The sequence below is a fragment of the Argentina silus genome (assembly GCF_951799395.1).
Source record: "Argentina silus genome assembly, chromosome: X".
Lineage (NCBI taxonomy): Eukaryota > Metazoa > Chordata > Actinopteri > Argentiniformes > Argentinidae > Argentina > Argentina silus.
In genome coordinates this window covers 19,601,537-19,622,253 of record NC_139653.1, presented here as the reverse complement: position 1 = coordinate 19,622,253, position 20,717 = coordinate 19,601,537, and the positions used below count along the sequence as shown (strand labels likewise).

General features: G+C 42.6%; 1 protein-coding gene across 1 annotated transcript in view; it reads right to left on the bottom strand.

Moving 5' to 3' along the window:
• Positions 1–2,382: 2,382 nt before the first annotated feature.
• wdr11 (WD repeat domain 11) overlaps positions 2,383–20,717 on the bottom strand; it is a gene marked incomplete at its 3' end in the record, with an annotated part of 32,257 nt that continues 13,922 nt past the window's right edge. Inside the window, exons 11-23 of the mRNA XM_083694618.1 lie at positions 16,931–17,015; positions 13,562–13,668; positions 12,174–12,249; positions 11,437–11,545; positions 10,632–10,753; positions 10,240–10,387; positions 8,376–8,482; positions 8,177–8,291; positions 5,180–5,351; positions 4,866–4,974; positions 3,349–3,411; positions 2,950–3,015; positions 2,383–2,596 (exon numbers count right to left, since the gene is read on the bottom strand). Coding sequence (XP_083550744.1) covers positions 2,383–2,596; positions 2,950–3,015; positions 3,349–3,411; positions 4,866–4,974; positions 5,180–5,351; positions 8,177–8,291; positions 8,376–8,482; positions 10,240–10,387; positions 10,632–10,753; positions 11,437–11,545; positions 12,174–12,249; positions 13,562–13,668; positions 16,931–17,015 — 1,493 coding nt within the window. The remainder of the gene's footprint in view (positions 2,597–2,949; positions 3,016–3,348; positions 3,412–4,865; positions 4,975–5,179; positions 5,352–8,176; positions 8,292–8,375; positions 8,483–10,239; positions 10,388–10,631; positions 10,754–11,436; positions 11,546–12,173; positions 12,250–13,561; positions 13,669–16,930; positions 17,016–20,717) is intronic.

The window sequence follows — 20,717 nt, the reverse complement described above, 5'->3', positions numbered from 1 at the left end:
GAGATACCATGGTAGAGAGGTGGAGAGATACCATGGTAGAGAGGTAGAGAGATACCATGGTAGAGAGATAGAGAGATACCATGGTAGAGAGGTAGATCGAGAGAGAGAGAGAAAGATAAAAGTGGGAGAGAGGTGGAGAGCAGAGAGTAGAGCGTGTCATTGCATTTTTTTTTTTAAAACATTCAAGCATCGTTATTCAATTGCTGTTTGTGCTACTTCTGCTTTCCAGACACACAATTATATCCCATGGCTCTCTACCTTGATTGCATTTCATGTTCACTGCAGCAGAACAGATGGAATTCAAACAAATGCAAGGATAGTGATTTCAGAGCAAGGAAGAAAGCAATACAATTTGGAATTACACATGCGGATCTACTCTAACATTTCCAAAACATGCAAGATTAGTTTCATAAGAGGACCAATGACAAGATATGGTAAGCATGACGCTGCAGTCTGCATCATAACCTGACTGTGTGGAGAGGTCTGTAAGACTGTACTGTTAGTAATGTCATTAGGCCTTTGATATAGTTTGTTCACTGCCTACACACAGGCATGGAATAAAGCATTCAGATGGGAATATTTCACCCTCTCTATAAAGGCCTTCAGATAAAATATAATCAATTGATTTTTATTTCAGAGAAAAAGCTCCAGAAATGTGTAAATTCTATATTTTGTTTTCTTACGCTCTCAATTATTTAGATCGTTAAAGACTTAATAAAAAGCTAGGCCTACTTGATCTCCATGTTTAAAAACCTCTAGAGGCTTGAAGTGATTGTTCTTTGCGAAAACGTATTTGAGTATCAATGTACAGTACTGATAAGAACCAAGGCATACCAGTGAATAAAAATGTGACTAGCACTACAATGAAAGAGTGATATGTCCTAAAAGGCCCTAAAACAAGTCTTCTCGAAACTTTGGTTAGACAGACTGACAAGCGGATGGCTAAGAGGCTTGTTCTATGGCTGCTATATCAACCTGCCATGAACGCAGGCACAGAGACAGGCCAATCAGTGATCTGCGTTTAAGGACACTTTCTGAACCTCCATAGAGGCAGCGGCCGATAATTAAAGCTGATATAAGCATAGCCTCAGTGCATTATTTATCAGGGTAAGCTCCTGCGTTCCACATTTGGCTGATTCAGTCCTCTCCCATCAACTCTGCAGAGGAAAAGTGATGCTGCCAATGACAGAGCATGTTAAAAACAAGGAGTGACTTTTTGCACCTGGCCCCATAGAAGAGGGAGGGCCTATCGTATTGTAGATAGGTCGCGAGCTGGCAGCTAACATCAAGGGGTTGCTAGATGCAGGCAAGAGTGTGCAAGGCGTGATTGAATGCGTCACTGTCACCTCGATTACTCTAACGTAACTTTCCACCTGTGCACCTGAATTATAAACTTTCATGTGTAGGCTAGGTTGACGCAACCTCATGATGGGTATAGGCTGGGCAAATTTGAGTATCATGCCCAGGGTCGTATGTAAATGGCCTAAACCTATCAATGTTACATTGAGCTGGGTGAATGGAAAATGAATGACAGTCATCCAATATACGGTAAAAGAAATACATTATTTTTTGAACAGTACCAACCGCCACTGCTAGATAGTCCAAAAGTCACCCTCTCCCATCGTGTTGCCTCTATGGCTTTAAACTAGGTACAGTACCAGTCAAAAGTTTGGACACAAACTTGCCAAGAGTGTGCAAAGCTGTCATCAAAGCAAAAGGTGGCTACTTTGAACAATCTAAAAGATAAAACATATTCTGGTTTGTTTAACACTTTTTTGTTTACTACATAATTCCATATGTGTTCCTTCATAGTTTTGATGTATTCAATATTAATCTACAATGTAGAAAATAATAAAAATAAAGAAAAACCAGTGAATGAGAAGGTTTGTCCAAACTTTTGACTGGTACTGTATATATATATATATATATATATATATATATATATATATATATATATATATATATATATATATATATATATATATACTGAAATGTATGCACTCACTGCAATGTAAGTCGCTTTGGATAAAAGCGTCAGCTAAATGGCATATATTAAGGTAGCGGTCATTCTTGGGCTCAATATTTATACACATTTATGTACATTGTAACGGGTGTAACATAGCAACATAGTATGGAAAGGAAGGAAAATGTGGAAAGTTGACCAATTCAAAGAATGTATACATTTAAATATGAATATCTCTTAAACATGCAACTTTCTGAATTTTGGACCACATAATGTGAATAGACATGCATTTATGTAAATAATGAGGCCAAGAATGACCCGTGCCAACTCATACCCATAATAGTGCTTTTTCTAAAGCCTTTAGTAACAGTTGGCCTTTGGACTAAGACATGTTACAAACACATGACACAACAGTTCTTTTATGTCTTCACCAATCCTCTCACCTGGAAGTAGGTGCTCTCACACAAGGTATCATGACAGATGTCCAGGTGGTTCTGGGGGGCTGTCTCAGTTCCCTCACCCTGATTTTGGTCCTCTGAAATGGGCACACTGAGCTGGCGGGCCTGGGCGAAGGCCTGGAGGTAGTGGGCCGCCACCGTCCAGAACTGCAGGTCTGACTCATCTCCAAACAGCCTGCAGTGGGTCACAACCACAACCCATTGTCTTATCAGCGCGACCCCATCCGCGCTGATCTGTCTGATAACTCGCAAGCAATTATGGGAAGGATAAAAAGTAGCCCGGCTAAAATATACGCTGTCAAAATGTTACCATGGTTGCAACGGGACAGACAAACTTTTCAGCCTTAAAACAGTCATGACTGTTCAACAAAACAATAAATACATGAGTGATTTTCAAGTTTTCTTTCTTAGTTACATGATTGTATGACTGGCAAATACCTGACTTTAGAACACATCACTTGAATATAGTATGGAGAGATGTATGACAGTAGAATGGCAGTACATGTGGTGACACTGTGCCATACTGACCGTGACACCAGGAGGCAGCGCTGCAGCAGATTGAGCTCCGGGTCCTGCAGAACGCTTTTCATGTCACTGAGGAGACAATCAGAGCCACATAATAAGAACACAATGTACAGCTGATAATGCTCTCACAGAACAGCAGGCACAGTCTGCCCAGAAACACGGCAGATCCCTTCTTTTCATCTGTCAGCTCGGAGCACAACCTCCTCACGCCGTCTAGACAAAAAGAACTCCAGGAGACCAGGACACAATCTGGATGTCTTCCCCTCCCACAGGCAGGCACATAAATAAACCCTAGGATCAAATGTTGCTGTCATGTCCTCTAATGGAGGAGAAAATAAGAATTTCAGTATCTATCAGGGATGCTATAAGAAGGTGTTTGCTAGCCGAGGAGCAGTCACTCACTTGGACATGGAGTTCAGCTGTTCCTGGATCAGTCCCTTAATCTCCTCTTTTTCATTGTAATCCCTAGAGAGGAGGAGAGACCAAATTCAGCACAGTTAAGATGGCAATGCAGTTCACATATGATGCAAGCTGATTCATCTCATGTAGAGAGCTGCTAATGGCACAGACTGTAATCATAACCCAGACAGTCTGTATGTAATACAACCTTGTTACAGTACATGGATGATGAGAGAGCCAGAGGCCATGGCTTCGCAACAATGGAGATCCTTCGACCTGGCCACTTTATCACTGACAACTCCATAGAGCAGAGGTGGGAAAAAAGCCTTCTCTCAAGCTAATTTTACTCAACTTCCATGGCTGCCAAAATCTATGCTGGTGAATTGCTATTGTATGCCTTCCATTACCACTGAAACATATTCAGGGTTGAAGAGAGTTGAAAATCCTGTTCTCAAAAGATAAACACAGTGTCCATAAGTATTGGAAAAAGGAAGAATTTTGTCTTCTTTTAGCTCTATACTCAACAGTTTGGATTTGAAATCAAACATGAGGTTACTATGAGGTTAAAGTAGAAATTCTTAGCTTTAATTCAGTGTTTTCTTATTTCAGATTGGTTTCACCATTTAGAAATGACAACCCTTTTTATACATAGTCTCCCTATTTCAAGGAACCAGTAGTATCGAAAAATTGGCTTGACAGGTGTTTCTGGTTAGTCAGGTGTGTTCCATCACACCATTTTGCAGGCATGAGAGAGCTGTCAATGTCTAGTATTGATTCTAGCCTTTATGTTTTCCTTTGGAGTCTGCTATTGGTGTCTGTCAACATGAAGACCAAAGTGTTGTCACTGCAAGTCAAGGAAGCCATTATTGGGCTGAGAAATCAGAAATAAACAATCAATCAATCATAAACATATGATCAGATGTCTATTTTATTCAGATGTCTATTTTATTATCACTTTATTTTGTTGTTGTTGTTTGTGATGTGAGCTGCTGTAACACCTTAATTTCCCCTTGGGGATCAATAAAGCATCCATCCATCCATCCATCCATCCATCCATCCATCCATCCATCCATCCATCCATCCATCCATCCATCCATCCATCCATCCATCCAAAAACTCAGGCTTGCCAACAACAACAGTATGGAACATCATCCAAAAGAAGAAAAACACTGGTGAGCTCAGCAATCGCAAACTTCCAATACTTTTGGAGCCCTGAAATAGGAGATGTTTAAGAAATGTTGCACTGTCTAAATGGTTATACCAGTCTGAAAGAAAGAAAAACATTGAATTGAGCTGAGAATCTCTAACTTTAACCTCATAGTAATTGTAATTGATTTAAAATCCAAACCAATCCAGACAAAATGCTCTCTCTTTGCAATGCTGATGGAAGGCACTGTATATATCAACCCCTGAGCAATATGATTATTATATTGATCCTTTAATAAGGGTCCAGTTGGGTATTCAAAGCATAGAGGTGACACTATGGGATGTGCAACAATCCATTTGGAGGTGACACATACACTTGTGTGATGTCCATGGTGAAGGTTCCAGACCAGGGCTGCAGGAGGAGGAAGGCCTTCAGGGTTAGGGCAGCACGGGGGAGGAGCAGATAGGGACACCACACAGGATCTGAGAGGTTAAGGAGAGGTTAGAGGTACACAGCACATTAGAAAGTGATCAAACTGATAGTTGTTAGCACTTGGCTAATACTGTAAATGTACATATGTCCTTACTTCAACATTTGTATGTGAGCGAATCGACATGATCAGTAATAATTTCCATATTCTATTTCAACCCTACACTCTTTCTCCATCCCTTTCCTTCCCCCTCTCACCAGTCAGGTCCTGTTCATCCATCCTGTAGCTGGCAGACTTCATGGCCATCTCAAGCACGCGGATGCAGCCATCGTCAGAGGCCAGCACCACCTTGTCTGAGGTGCACCAGTCGATGTCAAGTATACGGTAGTTCACATTCCGACCAATCCTCAGGCTGCTCACCATTTGCACCTTCAGGGGTCACAGGTCATGGGGAAGGAGCATGAGTATACCACACAGATGCTGGTTGGAAATGCTCAAACTGTTGACAGAAGTTGGACCTTAATTGGAAACTATGACTCTCTGACTAAGATTCACAGGTGCTATATATTAAACAGCTGACAGAGTTCAAACTAGCCTGTCAAACTGTTTTGACAACTGTCAATTGTCCAGATGGATTCCTATCCCTAGGCTAGCTATAAGTTAACTATATCAGGATGCAGAGGACAAATATCCATGGAATTGCTCTTAAAACTCAGAGTATCCTGGAAGCACTTTTTCTCCTTTGTTTGTGGTGTGTGTGAGTCATTGTAACCCAGCTGTCAGGAGAGCACTGATGCGTTTCTGATATCTCTCCTCTATTTCTCTCTCCTACCTCTCCCTGTCTCTCTCCATCTGTTGTCTGTCTGCTGCTGGGAGAGGAAGTGCACTCTTTCCCAGTCCGCCATAGGAGATCCATACCCCCTGACATACAGCCCTGCACCACCTGGGACTCATTCCATTCCCCTGCAGTTTAAACTATTACACTAGAGCATCTATCCGTGTCCTGATTCATTTTCTTCTAAATCCATCTTAAAGCATTTTCTGAACTGCAGGGTGAACACATCTTTAGCAAAGTTTGTGACTCTTCAGCCCTAGCAGAAAAGGATGCTGTTTTGAGATGTTAAACTCAAGAGATGTGATATACATTTAAACAGCCTTTTTCAAGATGGGTTCCTAGACTAAGTGTAAAGGGTTGCAGTGTCAGGTGTTTCAGACACAGCAATAGAGGCTTGAGTCTACAAAGGTAAATTGAACAGAAAAATCCTCAGTGCTGAGAGGAGTGAGGGCCATCCATCATTAGTCAGTAAATGTCTGTAGAAAGCTTTTAGGCTCCCTATGAGAGGCATTCTCTGACACAGCCATATCATCGGGACAATTACAGGGAACTGGATTAAGGTCTACTCAAATCCAGTGGGGTCTTGGCCAGTAGTAGCTAATACTGCAAAAATATATACAGCGGGTGAAATAAGTATTGAACACGTCACCATTTTTCTCAGTACATATATTTCCAAAGGTGCTATTGACATGACATTTTCACCAGATGTCGGTAACAACCCAAGTAATCCATACATACAAAGAAACAAAAAAAAATACGTTCAGAAATTAAGTTATGTGTAATAATGTGAAATGACACAAGGAAAAAGTATTGAACACAGGAAGAAAGGGAGGTGCAAAAAAGCATGGAAAGCCAAGACAACAATTGAAATCTATCGGTAATTAAAAAGCAATCCAGCCCCTTGTCAGTGCAAATTAATATCAGCTGGTTCAGTCCCAACTGATGGCCTACAAAAAGGTGTCATTGCCAAGGTGTCACACAAGACACATCTCATGATGGGTAAAAGCAAAGAGCTGTCTCAAGACCTTCGCAACCTAATTGTTGCAAGACATAACGATGGCATTGCTTACAGGCGCATTTCTAAGCTTTTGAATGTTCCAGTGAGCACTGTTAGGGCCATAATACGGAAGTGGAAAGACAATCATTTCACCATAAATTTGCCTCGATCAGGTGCTCCTCACAAGATTTCTGACAGAGGAGAGAAAAGAATAATCAGAAGAGTTGTCCAAGAGCCAAGGACCACTTGTGGAGATCTTCAAAAAGACCTGGAATTAGCAGGTACTGTTGTCTCAAAGAAAACAGTAAGTAATGCACTCCACCGCCCTGGCCTGTATGCACGCTCACCACGCAAGACTCCATTGCTGAAAAAAAAGCATGTTGAAGCTCGTTTAAAGTTTGCTGCACAACATTTGGAAAAGCCAGTGAAATACTGGGAGAATATAGTGTGGTCAGATGAGAGCAAAATTGAACTGTTTGGATGCCATAATACACACCATGTTTGGAGGAGAAATGGCACTGCACATCACCCTAAAAACACCATACCAACAGTGAAGTTTGGAGGTGGGAACATCATGGTGTGGGGCTGCTTTTCAGCAAATGGTACTGGCAAACTTCACATAATTGAAGGAAGGATGAATGGGCAAATTTACCGAGACATTCTTGACCAAAATCTGCTGCCATCTACCAGGATGATGAAGATGAAATGAGGGTGGACATTTCAGCAAGACAATGATCCCAAACACACAGCCAAGGAAACTCTCAAATGGTTTCAAAGAAAGAAAATAAAGCTGCTAGAATGGCCCAGCCAATCACCTGACTTAAATCCCATTGAAAATCTATGGAAAGAACTGAAAATCAAGATTCATAGAAGAGGCCCACGGAACCTTCAAGATTTGAAGACTGTTTGTGTGGAAGAATGGGCCAAAATCACACCAGAGCAATGCATGCGACTAGTTTCTCCATACAGGAGGCGTCTTGAAGCTGTCATTACCAACAAAGGCTTTTGTACAAAGTATTAAATAAATATCAGTAAGTGTGTTCAATACTTTTTCCCTGTGTCATTTCACATTATTACACATAACTTAATTTCTGAACATATTGTTTTTGGTTTCTTTGTATGTATGGATTACTTGGGTTATTACCAACATCTGGTGCAAATGTCATGTCAATAGCACCTTTGGAAATATATGTACTGAGGAAAATGGTGACGTGTTCAATACTTATTTCACCCGCTGTATTATATATAATATGTGTATCAACTTCTGTGTTTCAATTTTGTGTGAAATGAAACCCTTAAACATGGCTTGAAGCTACATAGATTCACAGCGCTATTAACTGTTAGCTGATTGCCACATCGGTTTAATATAAGCATATGAGAGAGTGTGTGTCCCTGTCCAATGTAGTGTCTGAGTAGTCTCACCTCTTTGGTGTCCCAGACTTCAGCCCCGTCTGTGTACATGACCAGCAGCTTCTGGTTCCCTTTCCCCGGGGCGAAGCGTATCTTCTTTACCCAGCCTCTGTGAGTGGGGATGCCCCTGGAAACAACAGGTTAGGTCTTGTTAGGTCACCCCACATACACACACGCACACACGCACACGGAGGGGTGAGAGTTGAGTTACCTAGACAGACGGGCCTTCAGGTCCCAGAAGTTGAGGTTACCGTCTACGTCCCCAAGAACCAGAGTGTCCCCTTTCCAGGCGATACATGCAATGCTACCCATACTGCCCTGCAACACAAGAGATGACATTTCAGTGCAAACTACACAAACTGTCAAATCACTCCATAACTGTCTACAGAGAACATCAACAGACATTTGACAGTGTCTTATTTCAAATGTTCCTGCTGCATAGATCAATGCTCAGGTGCCTTGAGTGTACCCATAGCAGTGCTTTAGCCAGTGAAACAGCCATCCTCCTCACACTGCCAACTACCTGTCCATATTTGATCTCTGGGAGAAGTTTTTGAGATGGGATATAAACAGAGTTTCAGGGATGATGAATGTTGCTGAGTCAAAGCAACACAGCACTAAAAAAGAAAGGGAGAGTATAGCCTATAGACAGAAATTGGTAGGCAACAACTCCTAAGAACTCCTGAGGACTTTTAGGAGTTCAATCAAAGTTTTTCGACTAAGATATGAGGATCCTATATCAATGTGGGAATAAAAAGTATGGGAAAATGCTAATTTCGTAATCTTTAAATACAGCGAGTGCTGCTGTCAGAGAGATAAGAGATTAAATCCCAAGGTAAACCTGCTCATGTTTCTGCCGATCTCTGAAGAAAGCATGCAGGAGGTGAGCAAGCAGAACTCATTAGACACATATTTTAGTCCCCTAGCACCTCCTCAGAGACGCATGCGCAAATATTATCATCTGCTTAGCAATGCGTGCACCATTAAATACATTTATATATTTCATATTGAAGTTGACATAGTGCTTGTGCATGCATTGCTGAGCAGACAATTACCTACATATAGAGCAGAAAGTCTCTTCTCACTCTCTCTCTACAAAAAGGTCCATCCATCCATCTAAAATTAACATCCCTGAATATGAAACACCTGACCTGGACATCTGACTGTTCATGCAATGCCTTGAGAAAGCAACTGTAGGTTGGTTAAAAGCAGACCCTGACAGGCAGACTGGGCTCATAAGTCTGAAACCAAACCACAAGAGAGAGTACCCCTGCAAGATAATCTAGGACACAATAACAACTAGACACACGCACTCACACAGGCACACACACAGTGGGTGGCATGTGCTGAGCTGAATGTGAGACAAAAGGTCTGCTAAAGATTTGACAATCCGTCATTTGATGGCAGCACTCAGAGGATGCCCATTACTGAGTGAGGCTGGGTGGGTTTGTTGTGGTGCCAACAGCTAGTGGCCCCATACACATAAAAGACCAGAGAGGAAACAGGATGCTGAAATGTGTATCGCCTAAGTTTGATAAAGATTACCTTTCTTAGCACATAATGAGAGACACCAATACCCACACAAAAAGTGTGAGAGAAAAGGAGAAGCAGAGAATACAATGACAAAAGATATTCCGTCATTGGTCTTCCCTCTAGGTGGAGGGTGAAGTGTGTACACTCAGAGAGGGATAACTTTGACAAAGTCAGTGGTGTAGAGAGGATGAAGGGAGAGAGAGGGAGGGAGAGAGGTTAGACAGGTAAGGGGCCTCAAAAAGAAAAAGGCTCCTGCAGAACAGAGGGGAGGTAGCAGTGATAGAGGGAAAGCAAGGGATAATGACAATCATTTGGTGAGGCAGACAAGTGAAATGACAGAGAAGGACAAGGAGAAAAAGACAAAAAGAAAGAAATAGAGAAAGAGAGGAAGGAAGAGACTACTGTATGTCTAGACTCACTTTGTGTGCTACAAAAAAGTAAAATGGACTCAACAGAGAGAGAGGAAGGAGAGGAGGTAGACTGTGGAATCATGTCAGGGAGGATGGAGAGGAGGAAGAGAAGGAGGTAGACTGTGGACTCACGTCAGGGGGGATGCGCGCCCCATCTTTGACTGTGTTCCCCTCCACAGTGATGTGGTAAACCTGACCGTCTGTGTCTGTGAACACAAAGTGCTCTCGCGCAGAGATGGCCTGGCTTGTCTCAGACTTACTCTCTGCATCCTGAAGAAGACTGTAGACACACACACACACACACACACACACACACACACACACACACACACACACACACACACACACACACACACACACACACACACACACACACACACACACACACACACACACACACACACACACACACACACACACACACACACACAGGGAATTAGAGATGACACCTTCAGATAGAGAGGACTCCCTGTGCAAGCCTGATGCCTCCCCTTCTCCTTATCAAGTGCTTTGTGCCCCCTGACCTGATGACAGAGGACTCCACACTGCTCTGCTCCGCATCAGACACAGTCTGTCGGGCCATGGCCTCCCGTGCTGCTATCTGCTTCTTCTTCAGACTCTTCAGGTTATGAGAGGGAGACCACTCCTACACACACACACACACACACACACACACACACACACACACACACACACACACACACACACACACACACACACACACACACACACACACACACACACACACACACACACACACACACACACACACACACACACAGAAAGAAACATAGAGCATCAATAGACCATACACATTGAGATAGAAAACACAAACACATTTTCAGTAAACAAACACACAAACACACACACACACACACACACACACACAAATAAACTTACAAAAAGCCATTCTGTTTCCCACACACCCTGTCTCATTGTTCAAGATTGTGGCCATAGCCCGTTTGCCCGGAGGGAGCAATCAATATGGAAATGAGGCAGCAATAAGGAGCCTGGGAGAGCATGTATTATTAAAGTTACTGTTATTTGCACAGTCTCAGCCTTTACAGCCCACAGTAAAGTTTGCCCAACATCACTCTCTTTTCATGAGCTTTTCTTTGGGCTAATGAAGCTACTTTGCTGAGAGGGGAGAAACTGTTAGACCAATCATTTAAATGGCTGGCATGCATGCACGCACGGAAAGACATGATATTGAGTTCATTGTGCATGGTTGTATAGAATATGAAGTATAGTATATGTATATATAGTGTATAGTAAAATGTGTTGACTGTGAAAACACATTTTTGTATCTACAGTATGTGTGGTCAGTACCAGTGCAGTGACAGTGGGAAAGTTCTTGGCCATCTCTCGGAGCAGGGTCCCGGTCCTCACGTCCCAAAGCTCCAGGGGCTTGTCTCTGAATACCACCACCAGGTACTGCCTGCAGAGGGGGGACACTCACACACCTCAGTACAGAAACAGCACAGCCAGCACTATAAATGCCATCTATCTGTCTCTCTCAGCCTCTGTCTCCAACTCAAACAACATACATACATGGGAGGTAGAAATCGGTCGACAGGCTCATTATAATGCATGGAATGTATTTGTAAGGCATGGAATGGAACAAGGAATGGTATTAATAAGCCTGTTCTCCGATTTCTGCCTCCACCAGCCTCACACATACGCACTTATAACAGTGATTTCACTGTTATACATGGAAATATTCTTGGTATGAAGTGTGCCCTGTGCACTATGCTGAGCCATGAGAAATATGAATCAGCAGAATAGAGACAAAGAACTATACTCCTACAGTACTCTCTCTCTCTCTCTCTCTCTCGGCCATCAGAGGCTAGTGATCGAGTCTAACAGCAGCTCAGAAGAAAAAGCAGAATCAGAGAGCATAACCCAGACTCTTAGAGGAAATTGATACCCCTGATTGACAGCACTGAGCCTTAATCAAAAACACCAGGCGGGGAGACAAGAGAGAAAGAGGGAGGATGACAGTGGTAGGCTGACAGGTGTAATGGTGTGTGTGTGTGTGTGTGTGTGTGTGTGTGTGGGTGACTCACTTCAGATGAGACACTTTAATCATCTCAATGGGTGGCTCGTCATTCCCTCGCTCACCTCGGAATGCAAAGCACCTGCCTGGGGAATCAGGGAGAGAAAGAGACATGTGTCTGTGAAACCTTGGTAATTATGCTGGGAAAGAAATTATTTCACTTTAGATGTAGTCCCATTATACTTACATACACGACAACAACAAAACATTGTCACTAGTCTATCCTTGGTCCCAGGTGACCATTGTTGGATGATATTATGCAGAAATGCATTGAAACTGAGAAAATAAGCCATGTCCTTCAGGTGTATTCTACTCTACTCTACCACGTGCTGCAGAGGACACATAGGAGGTGGCCTGTTTAAAATGCACAGGTGAGAGAGTACAGCATTCTAGAAGCAGATCTGAGGACAGGAGGGAGAGGTGTGACCTCCACCAGGTGTCTAGAGACCAGTGTGATATGTGCTGGAGGGCAAACAAATGAAGTGAACATACGGCAAGTTTGCAGGTGCAGAAAGTGGAGTGGAGTGTGTGCGTGTGGCGTAGCAGTACTATAACCAGATTGGTATGTGTGCTAGATGATGGATGCTAATGAAGCTTTCTTCATTATCACCTCCTTTGTTTCCCAATATACTATACACACGGTGGGAGTGTGTGTGTGTGTGTGTGTGTGTGGGTATGTGTGTGTGTGTGTGTATGTAGGTATGCATCCCACATTTCCTGATTGCTGAGACACAATTAAGTTTTTCTCCAGATGATGCCACAGTGTTCTTCAATACACACTAATACAGACACACATTGGCACATGAAAGACACCCACACAGCCCTCCACCTACCGACCTGGTAAGTTTGACAACTTGGGCGTCATTAGGAAGTGGTTTGACCTTCAACTGAAGGATAACTATAATGTATAGCTTTGCTGGTGCTAACCCCTGTGACAACTTTGTTGAATTGGAAACATGAAATTAATGCAAAGAAAAGATTACTTACTTCTTAAAAGATCTTACGTTTTACTTATACTGTCTTTTTTTTTGCACACTCCCCTCATCCCTTCCTCTCCTTCTTTCTCTACGTGAGCTGCTCTGCAGCAGCCATTGCACAATATATTTTTTGCTAGCAGGGTCACCTGTAATCCAATAATTACTTGCTTACTTGCTTACTTGCTGTGACTAAGATAAGTCTCAAAAGGGAGAAATTGGGCAGTTAGATCTCCTTCCAGTCCCAGACACCCTCAGACTTTGTGAGAGTTTAGACTGAGAGCATATCTCCAGAGGGCCAGAGGAAGTCCATTAGAGCTAATCCATTGGAGGTTTGTGTCTGGATCTTGAAAGTTAAAAGGTGTGTGTGTGTGTTTGTGTGTGTGTGTGTGTGTGTGTTTGTGTGTGTGTGTAGGCCTCTCACCAGTGGGCAGGTCCACGTGCTGGAGCTCGTTCCTCACCATTCCAAGGTTGTTGGGAGCAGAAGTTGCAAAGGACAGGAAGCTGGTGAGACTGACCCATTCGATCCCTCTGCAGAACAGACACAAATACAACATATCAATTTACCTGTCTATTGAATGAGTCTACATCATACCCCTGTTAAACAAAACATTATCTCGACAAGAACAGAGCTGAAATTAGTTCAGTACTGATGAGGCCTCACACCAAAGGGGGGGGGGGGGGGAGTGATCTGAGGATAGGGGCAATAGGGGGGTGGGCTTTTTGGTGTGGGCACAGCAAGGGAGCAGAAACTTTGTGGTAATGAGATGCTAAACAGCCACATGATTAATTAGTCCACTTTCCCACTAAATGCAAATGAGATGCAAAGTAGCCCAGCCCTCCCTCGGTGTGGTTGTGCTGGGGCAGAACTCATTTCCAAAGTGAACCCTACCTACCCCTGTACACCTTAAAACCTTACAACATACCATAAAGCCTCATATCACCTCATATTATACTATATCTCACAAAACTGCTGTCAACAGGGAGCATACACACAGGGGCAGAGCGCAGAGCCAACAGGGATACATTTCAAGGCAGTATCAGAAATGACACTACAGCGTGCGTGTGTGTGTGTGTGTGTGTGTGTGTGTGGCCAAGAGATCTGAGGGACACAGATCTGAAAAGGATAAAAGGGGTGTATGAGAGAAGTACGATCATAAAAATGTGAGTACATTTTACATTTAAGTCATTTAGCAGATGCTTTTATCCAAGTGACTTACAAACAAGTACATTTGTCTAAGTAAGTGAATCAACTATACATCAGTCATCATAAGTAACACCTTTGATAAGAACAAGTGCCATCGGCAGTCACAATGCTAGAGAATGGAAGAAGTGTGTGTGTGTGTGTATATAAGTGTGTATGCATGAGTGTGAGCACATGATGTGATGAGAGTGAGGGCTGACAAGCAGATGAATGAGAGGCCATTGGTGTGATGATGGAAACAAGACATCACTGCCTCACATCTACTGATACAAGAGACCAGTGAGAAGATATCAGGAAACTCTAACACACACACACACACACACACACACACACACACACACACACAAACACAGACACACACAGACACACACCACGTAGTAATGGGACAGTGAAGCATTTTTTCTTCTTTTGGCTCTATACTCCAAAAGTTTGGATTTGATTACTATGGGGTTACAGCATAGATTTTCAGCTTTTATTTTTATGGTATTTGTGTACATAATGTTCACAATTTAGAAATTACAACACTTTCACAACACAGAAATGACAAAAGTAATGGGACAATTGGCTTGACAGATTTTTTTGGTAAATCAGTTGTATTCCGTCACATCATTTGTGCAGGCAGGTATTAGGCATAAGAGCAGGCATAAGAGTATCAATGTCTAGTATTGATTCTAGGCTTTGTGTTTGCCTTTGGAGTCTGCTATTGGTGTCTGTCAACATGAGGACCAAACATAGGACCAAAGAGGTAAAGGAAAAGCACTGGTGAGCTCAGCAATAGCAAAAAGGTTGGTAGGCCAAGGAAGACTTCTACGGTGGATGACCTGAGAATGAAGAAGAAAAGGTACCCAAAAAGCCTGCAGAGGTTTGGAAAAAGGTCTTGTAGACAGATACAATGAATATTATCATGTACCAGAGTGATTGCAAGTGGAAAATTTGGAGAAAAAAGGATATGCCTAAGATTTACAGCATACCACCTCACCTGTGAAACATGGTGGATGGTGCATATTATTTGGGCATGTATAAATGCCATTAGAACTTGCTAACTTGTCTTAATTGATGGTATAACTGCTGACGGCAGCAGCAGAATGCATTATGAAGAGTACAGAAACATCTTGTCTGCTCGAGTACAAGCAAATACCTCCAAATTCATTGGAGGGCGATTCATCATACTTTTACATACAAAATAAATAAATAAATCATACAGTAAGACAATGACACAAAACATACTGACATAGCAACTAGGGACCACAAAGTACAAAGTTCAATTGATCATGCATTTCATTTCTTGAAGATAAGATTTTAGGCAAAAGACCTTGAAACAAACAATTGAAGATGGCTGCTGTACAGGCCTTGCAGAGCATCACCAGGGAAGTAGTCTTGCATAGCCACACCAAATCACGTTGTTCTCACCTTTGTTAGTCTGGAAAATTTTAGATTTACCAGTCTGTTTTGGATTGAACTGGACAGAGTGATGGGCGAATGTTCTCGCAATTTCATTGGATGTTACATTCCAAGAACCCTCCCCCCACATGCCCGTAGAATGACTGTTTGTTGTTATGTGCATCATCTTTTCCGACCAGCAAGGACTATTTTGCAGGGAGTTGTTGCCTATGCTAGCTTGCAACATTGCAGAAAATGGAAGAAAACTGCTCCGCCCAAGCAAGGTATTTGATTGGTATGACGTGTTATGAGGCATCACTCATTTCAAACAGGTTTCCACCACTTTGAAGCTACTTTCTGCAAAGGATTTTCACAGGCTTTCTGAACTAAGAAAGCCTGGACTAGAGAAGCCTGGTGTCAACAACATTACCAGAGAAGATACCTAGCATCTGAAGGGTTCAATGGGTCGTACATTTCAGGCAGTTATTGCATGCAAAGTATTGTCGACCAAATACTAAACATGAGTGCTTAATGTGGACATTATCTCTCCCATTACTTTTGGTGCCCCTTAAAAGGGGGACTATGTATAAAAAGTGTCATCATTACTAAATGGTAAAAACAATATGTACACAAATACCATCAAATAAAAGTTGAGAATCTATACTTTAACCTCATAGTCATTTAGAGTATAGAGCCAAAAGAAGAAACTTTACCACTGTTTAACTAGTGAGCAGGGTTATTCATTAAAGTTTGTTTGTGAGCTTGTTTTTGTGGAGAGCAACTTCTCTAATTAAAAAGTGTCTGGCCCTCAAAAGATGAATGGTGTTTGTTTCCAATCAATCTCTTAATGACATAATTTAATCAATCTTGTGCTTAATTAATCACATTGAAATAACTTCTGTGCTCGTTAGAGAATGGTAATTAAAGAAGCGAGACCTGCTCTCTTTTGATGTTTGCCCTTTTCCTCCTAGCGTGCTGTGAAAGGCTACATTTTGACTAACACTCTTCAGAATGTCCTGACTCCTTGACCACAATTACACCACGCAAAATAGACACCAGCAGTGGGAAGACAGGAGTTAAGTCCTGCTCCAGGACAGTATTAAGCTCCCTTAATGAATGGCATAAGCTGAATTGAGGTGGTCAATCAGTTTACTCCTTGTACACCCAAGTCTTCTCTTGCCTTTGTTCAGTGACCGCTACATTTCTTACCTGACTTCACAGGAGTGGACACCCAGCTCCTTATGCAGAAGACCACTGGTCAGGTTGTACACCAGCACTGACCCGTTACTGGTGCCTGAGGAGAGACAGAGAGAGACACACATATGGTGAGAAAGAGACTGCAGCACTAGTGTTCCCTGTCACCATCACCTATCAGAGCAGATCGACATCTCCAGGCCTATGAGCATCCCTCAACTAAGTCTGACAGTGGAGTGGAATATATTATATATTTGTTCAACCCAAAATAAACATGATTAAATGGAGCATATCTAACATTAGAGAGCCAGAAAGCAGCTAGAATCTGGGCTGGTCTTCTGTTTGATGTTTGTGGTAGTGCTGTGTTTATGTCATCAAAAGAACATGAGAAACAGTTACTATTTTATAATTTTGCATTCAATTGACGCTATTTTATGCTTGGAGTCTTACTTGGAACATGCAGACCCAACTCTGGATATGTCACAGGATAAGGGACAATTACAACAGTTGTTATTCATAGTCCCGCTATTTCAGGGCACCAAATGTAATGGGACAGATTCATATAATGTCCAAATTAAGCACTCATGTATAGTATTTAGTATTTGGTTGACAATCCTTTGCATGAAATAACTGCCTGAAGTCTGCGAACCATTGACCCCACCAGACGCTGGGCATCTTCTCTGGTGATGCTCAACCAGGCCTGTATTGCAGCCATTTTTTAACAGTATGTTCCAAACTGTTGATTTTGGCAAGCCTAAGGTTTTGGGTATGTTTCTTTTTCTGGTTCACACCTGACTTACCAGAAACACCTGTCAAGCCAATCGTCCCATTACTTTTAGTGCCCTGAAATAGGGGGACTATGTTTAAAAAAGTGTTACATTTCTAAAGGACGAAACCAATATCTACACAAATAAAAGCTCAGAATCTCTACTTTAACCTCAAAGTAATTGTTTGACTTCAAATCCAAACGTTTGGAGCATAGAGTCAAAAGAAGAATAAATGTTTTACTGTCCCATTACTTACACAGGGCACTGTAAATGTTCATCTTCACAGTAAGTGTAATGGACCATATCTAGAAGATATTAAAAGCCAATAATTCCACACATAGTAAGTAAAGTAAATTAGCTTTAGAGAAGTGCTTTGGTTAATGTGTCCTGGTCTAGCGGCACAGTTAATTCCTTAATTAGCCTGTTTGATGGCACTGTACTGATGTTGTTTTTCTCTAGGGAGAGGTTTCTCAGTCTGTAGAGCTCTGGTCAGGGCAACCAAGAGGAGATCTCATGAGCAGATCTGGAGCAATGCTGGAACTGGGGTAGGGGCAGGGGCTGGGGCAGGGGAGTCATGGCTGTTTCTAGGGATATCTGTCTGTCTGCCTGCTCTGTTGGGGGAGAGGGTGCTGTCAGTAGGCAGCCTGCTGTGATCACTCCTCCAGCATCTCTCTACCATTGGTCTTGTCTATATCAGCCTTACTAATGATAGAAATGATGCTTCCTCCAGTCAACCACAGGCCAGAAAGGAGTTGGAGTTGGGCCCTATTGCTTTCTGGTGTGTCATTCACAGGATGGATCCCGATGTGGACACACAAATAGATTTTAATTCCTCAGTCCACTAAAACTAAGAATGAGAGTCCATCTGTCTGATAATTGAGTTGGTTTCACAGTTTGACGAGAATGCCTCAATAATTGCTTTCATTGGCTTCTTCCATCTCAGTTTCATAGGATCAATTTGCAACCCCTCACTCCTCACTTACTCATTTCATCCAATAGAAAGCTGATGCATTTGTTTGCAGTCACAAACAGTGTAACAATGAAGAGCTGCCGGAGCAAGCATGGCTAAACGAATTAAGATTGGCTCCAGTCAAATAGGTGGGGGTGGCTGTGGGGGTGGCTGTGGGGGTGGCTGTGGGGGTGGCTGTGTGGGTGGCTGTGTGGGTGGCTGTGTGGGTGGCTGTGGGGGTGGCTGTGGGGGTGGCTGTGTGGGTGGCTGTGTGGGTGGCTGTGTGGGTGGCTGTGTAGGTTTGTCTGCGTGTGATGTTTGGAGAGATGCACTGAGCCCTGTACCTGCCTAAAATGGAGCTGTCAGATTAAAGATTACGGCGTTTCAGACAGGGAGCTCAGACAGCCACGGCTATGGGCGTGCTAGGACTGTCATATAGCTTTATGAGAGAGAGAGAGAGAGAGAGAGAGAGAGCCTTCTGCTTAGTGTTAATGCGACTGAGGATGGCAATTTCAACCCCCAGTGCTTTCACACCGTCAGCACTGAACTCATCTCCTCCATTATTTGCACCCCTATGGAAGGTGTAAAAAGCTGGCTTTCCTTGTGTGTTACTACTCCCCCCGCCCCCAAACAGCAGCACATCAGTGAAAGCAGAAAGAACCCCAATGCACAAAGAGGGTGCGAGTCCTGTATTTCTCACTGTTACTGCCCAATACTGACCAGCCTGGTTTAATCAAACCTGTCCTGTGGTACAACTCTTCCCCTCCCCAGTAAATAGCCAATATCAGCTCAGAAAGCTGTCTCTGCTAACCAGAGCATTATTGAAGTGGAAGTCACTAGATGGAGGAACCATTTGTCATGGTGGTCAACCTAATGGGTTTGAGAATCAGTTCTCGCTCCTAACAAACTAACCCTCAACTTTTCACATCAGCCAGCTCTGTAGTGAGCAAGAGCACAACAATAATCAAAGCATTTTAATTATGCATAGGGAGACTGATTAGAGTCTTGACTATGCTATAGGACTAAAGATACTTCATTGTTCTGCAGAGAAACAAATATGTTCCAGATTCAGGGGAACCCTGAGAGGCAGGAGTGCAGAGGAAACATCAGACCATCTGTAGCCGGCTCAAACAATCACAAATGCTGAGGGGAGGGGCCTCTTCTCAGGCTGAAGAACACAGATTGGACAAATTAATTTTAATGATTAAGTATTCATTATTAAGCATAATGGCCAGGGGTGTGTACGTGACATTGATAACAATGGTTTTCCCAGCAAATGTAATGGGTGCATTAGTGAGGCAAAAAGAGAAAACTTTAAAAAAGGTCTTATTCCTCTGGTCTGAATGAAATTAATGTATTTGAATTGTTCTTGTTAATGTATGCATGTCAGGAGACTGAAAGAATGTACACCAAACAGAATGAACACCAAACTGAAGCACAGCTATAATGGAGAGGCAAACTCAACTCTCTCACACAAACACCTCCCCAAATTCTCCATTGATCTCCTCTTCTCCTCTCCACCACTTCCATGATGTTTGCGGGGGAAAACAACTGCTGAGAATATACTGTAGGGAAAGAATGCTCCCTCCACCAATGTTCTCTGTGTTAATCAAACCAAACAAACAGACTACCCTCGCTCTCACTTCTCCTGTTCCTTCGTCTTTATTAACTCCATCTCTCAGACTGCCTTGTCTAGCCGCAGTCTCAGAGGGATAATAATAGAACAATAACTTCAAAATAATAACTCCCCCTTTGCATCATTTTCAGATATCACAGAGCCAAAAAGATGGGCTGTCATCTCTCTACTTCCTTGTTTATGTGTCATTCTGACGCACAGACATTATGCATTTTGTGTCTGTTGTAGTCTCATTGCTGTATATTCACTTGATACATCACTATAGGAAAATTACTTGAGGTATGCCTGTCTGATTCAAACTTGACGTCAATGGTAAATATGCTCAAAAGACTCTGAAAGGCACCTGTTAGATTGAAGCTGATAATGTGTGTGTGTGTGTGTGTGTGTGTGTGTGTAGTGTGTACCACTACAACGAGCAGGGGCCTGGAGGACCGGAGGCTAAGCTGTAGT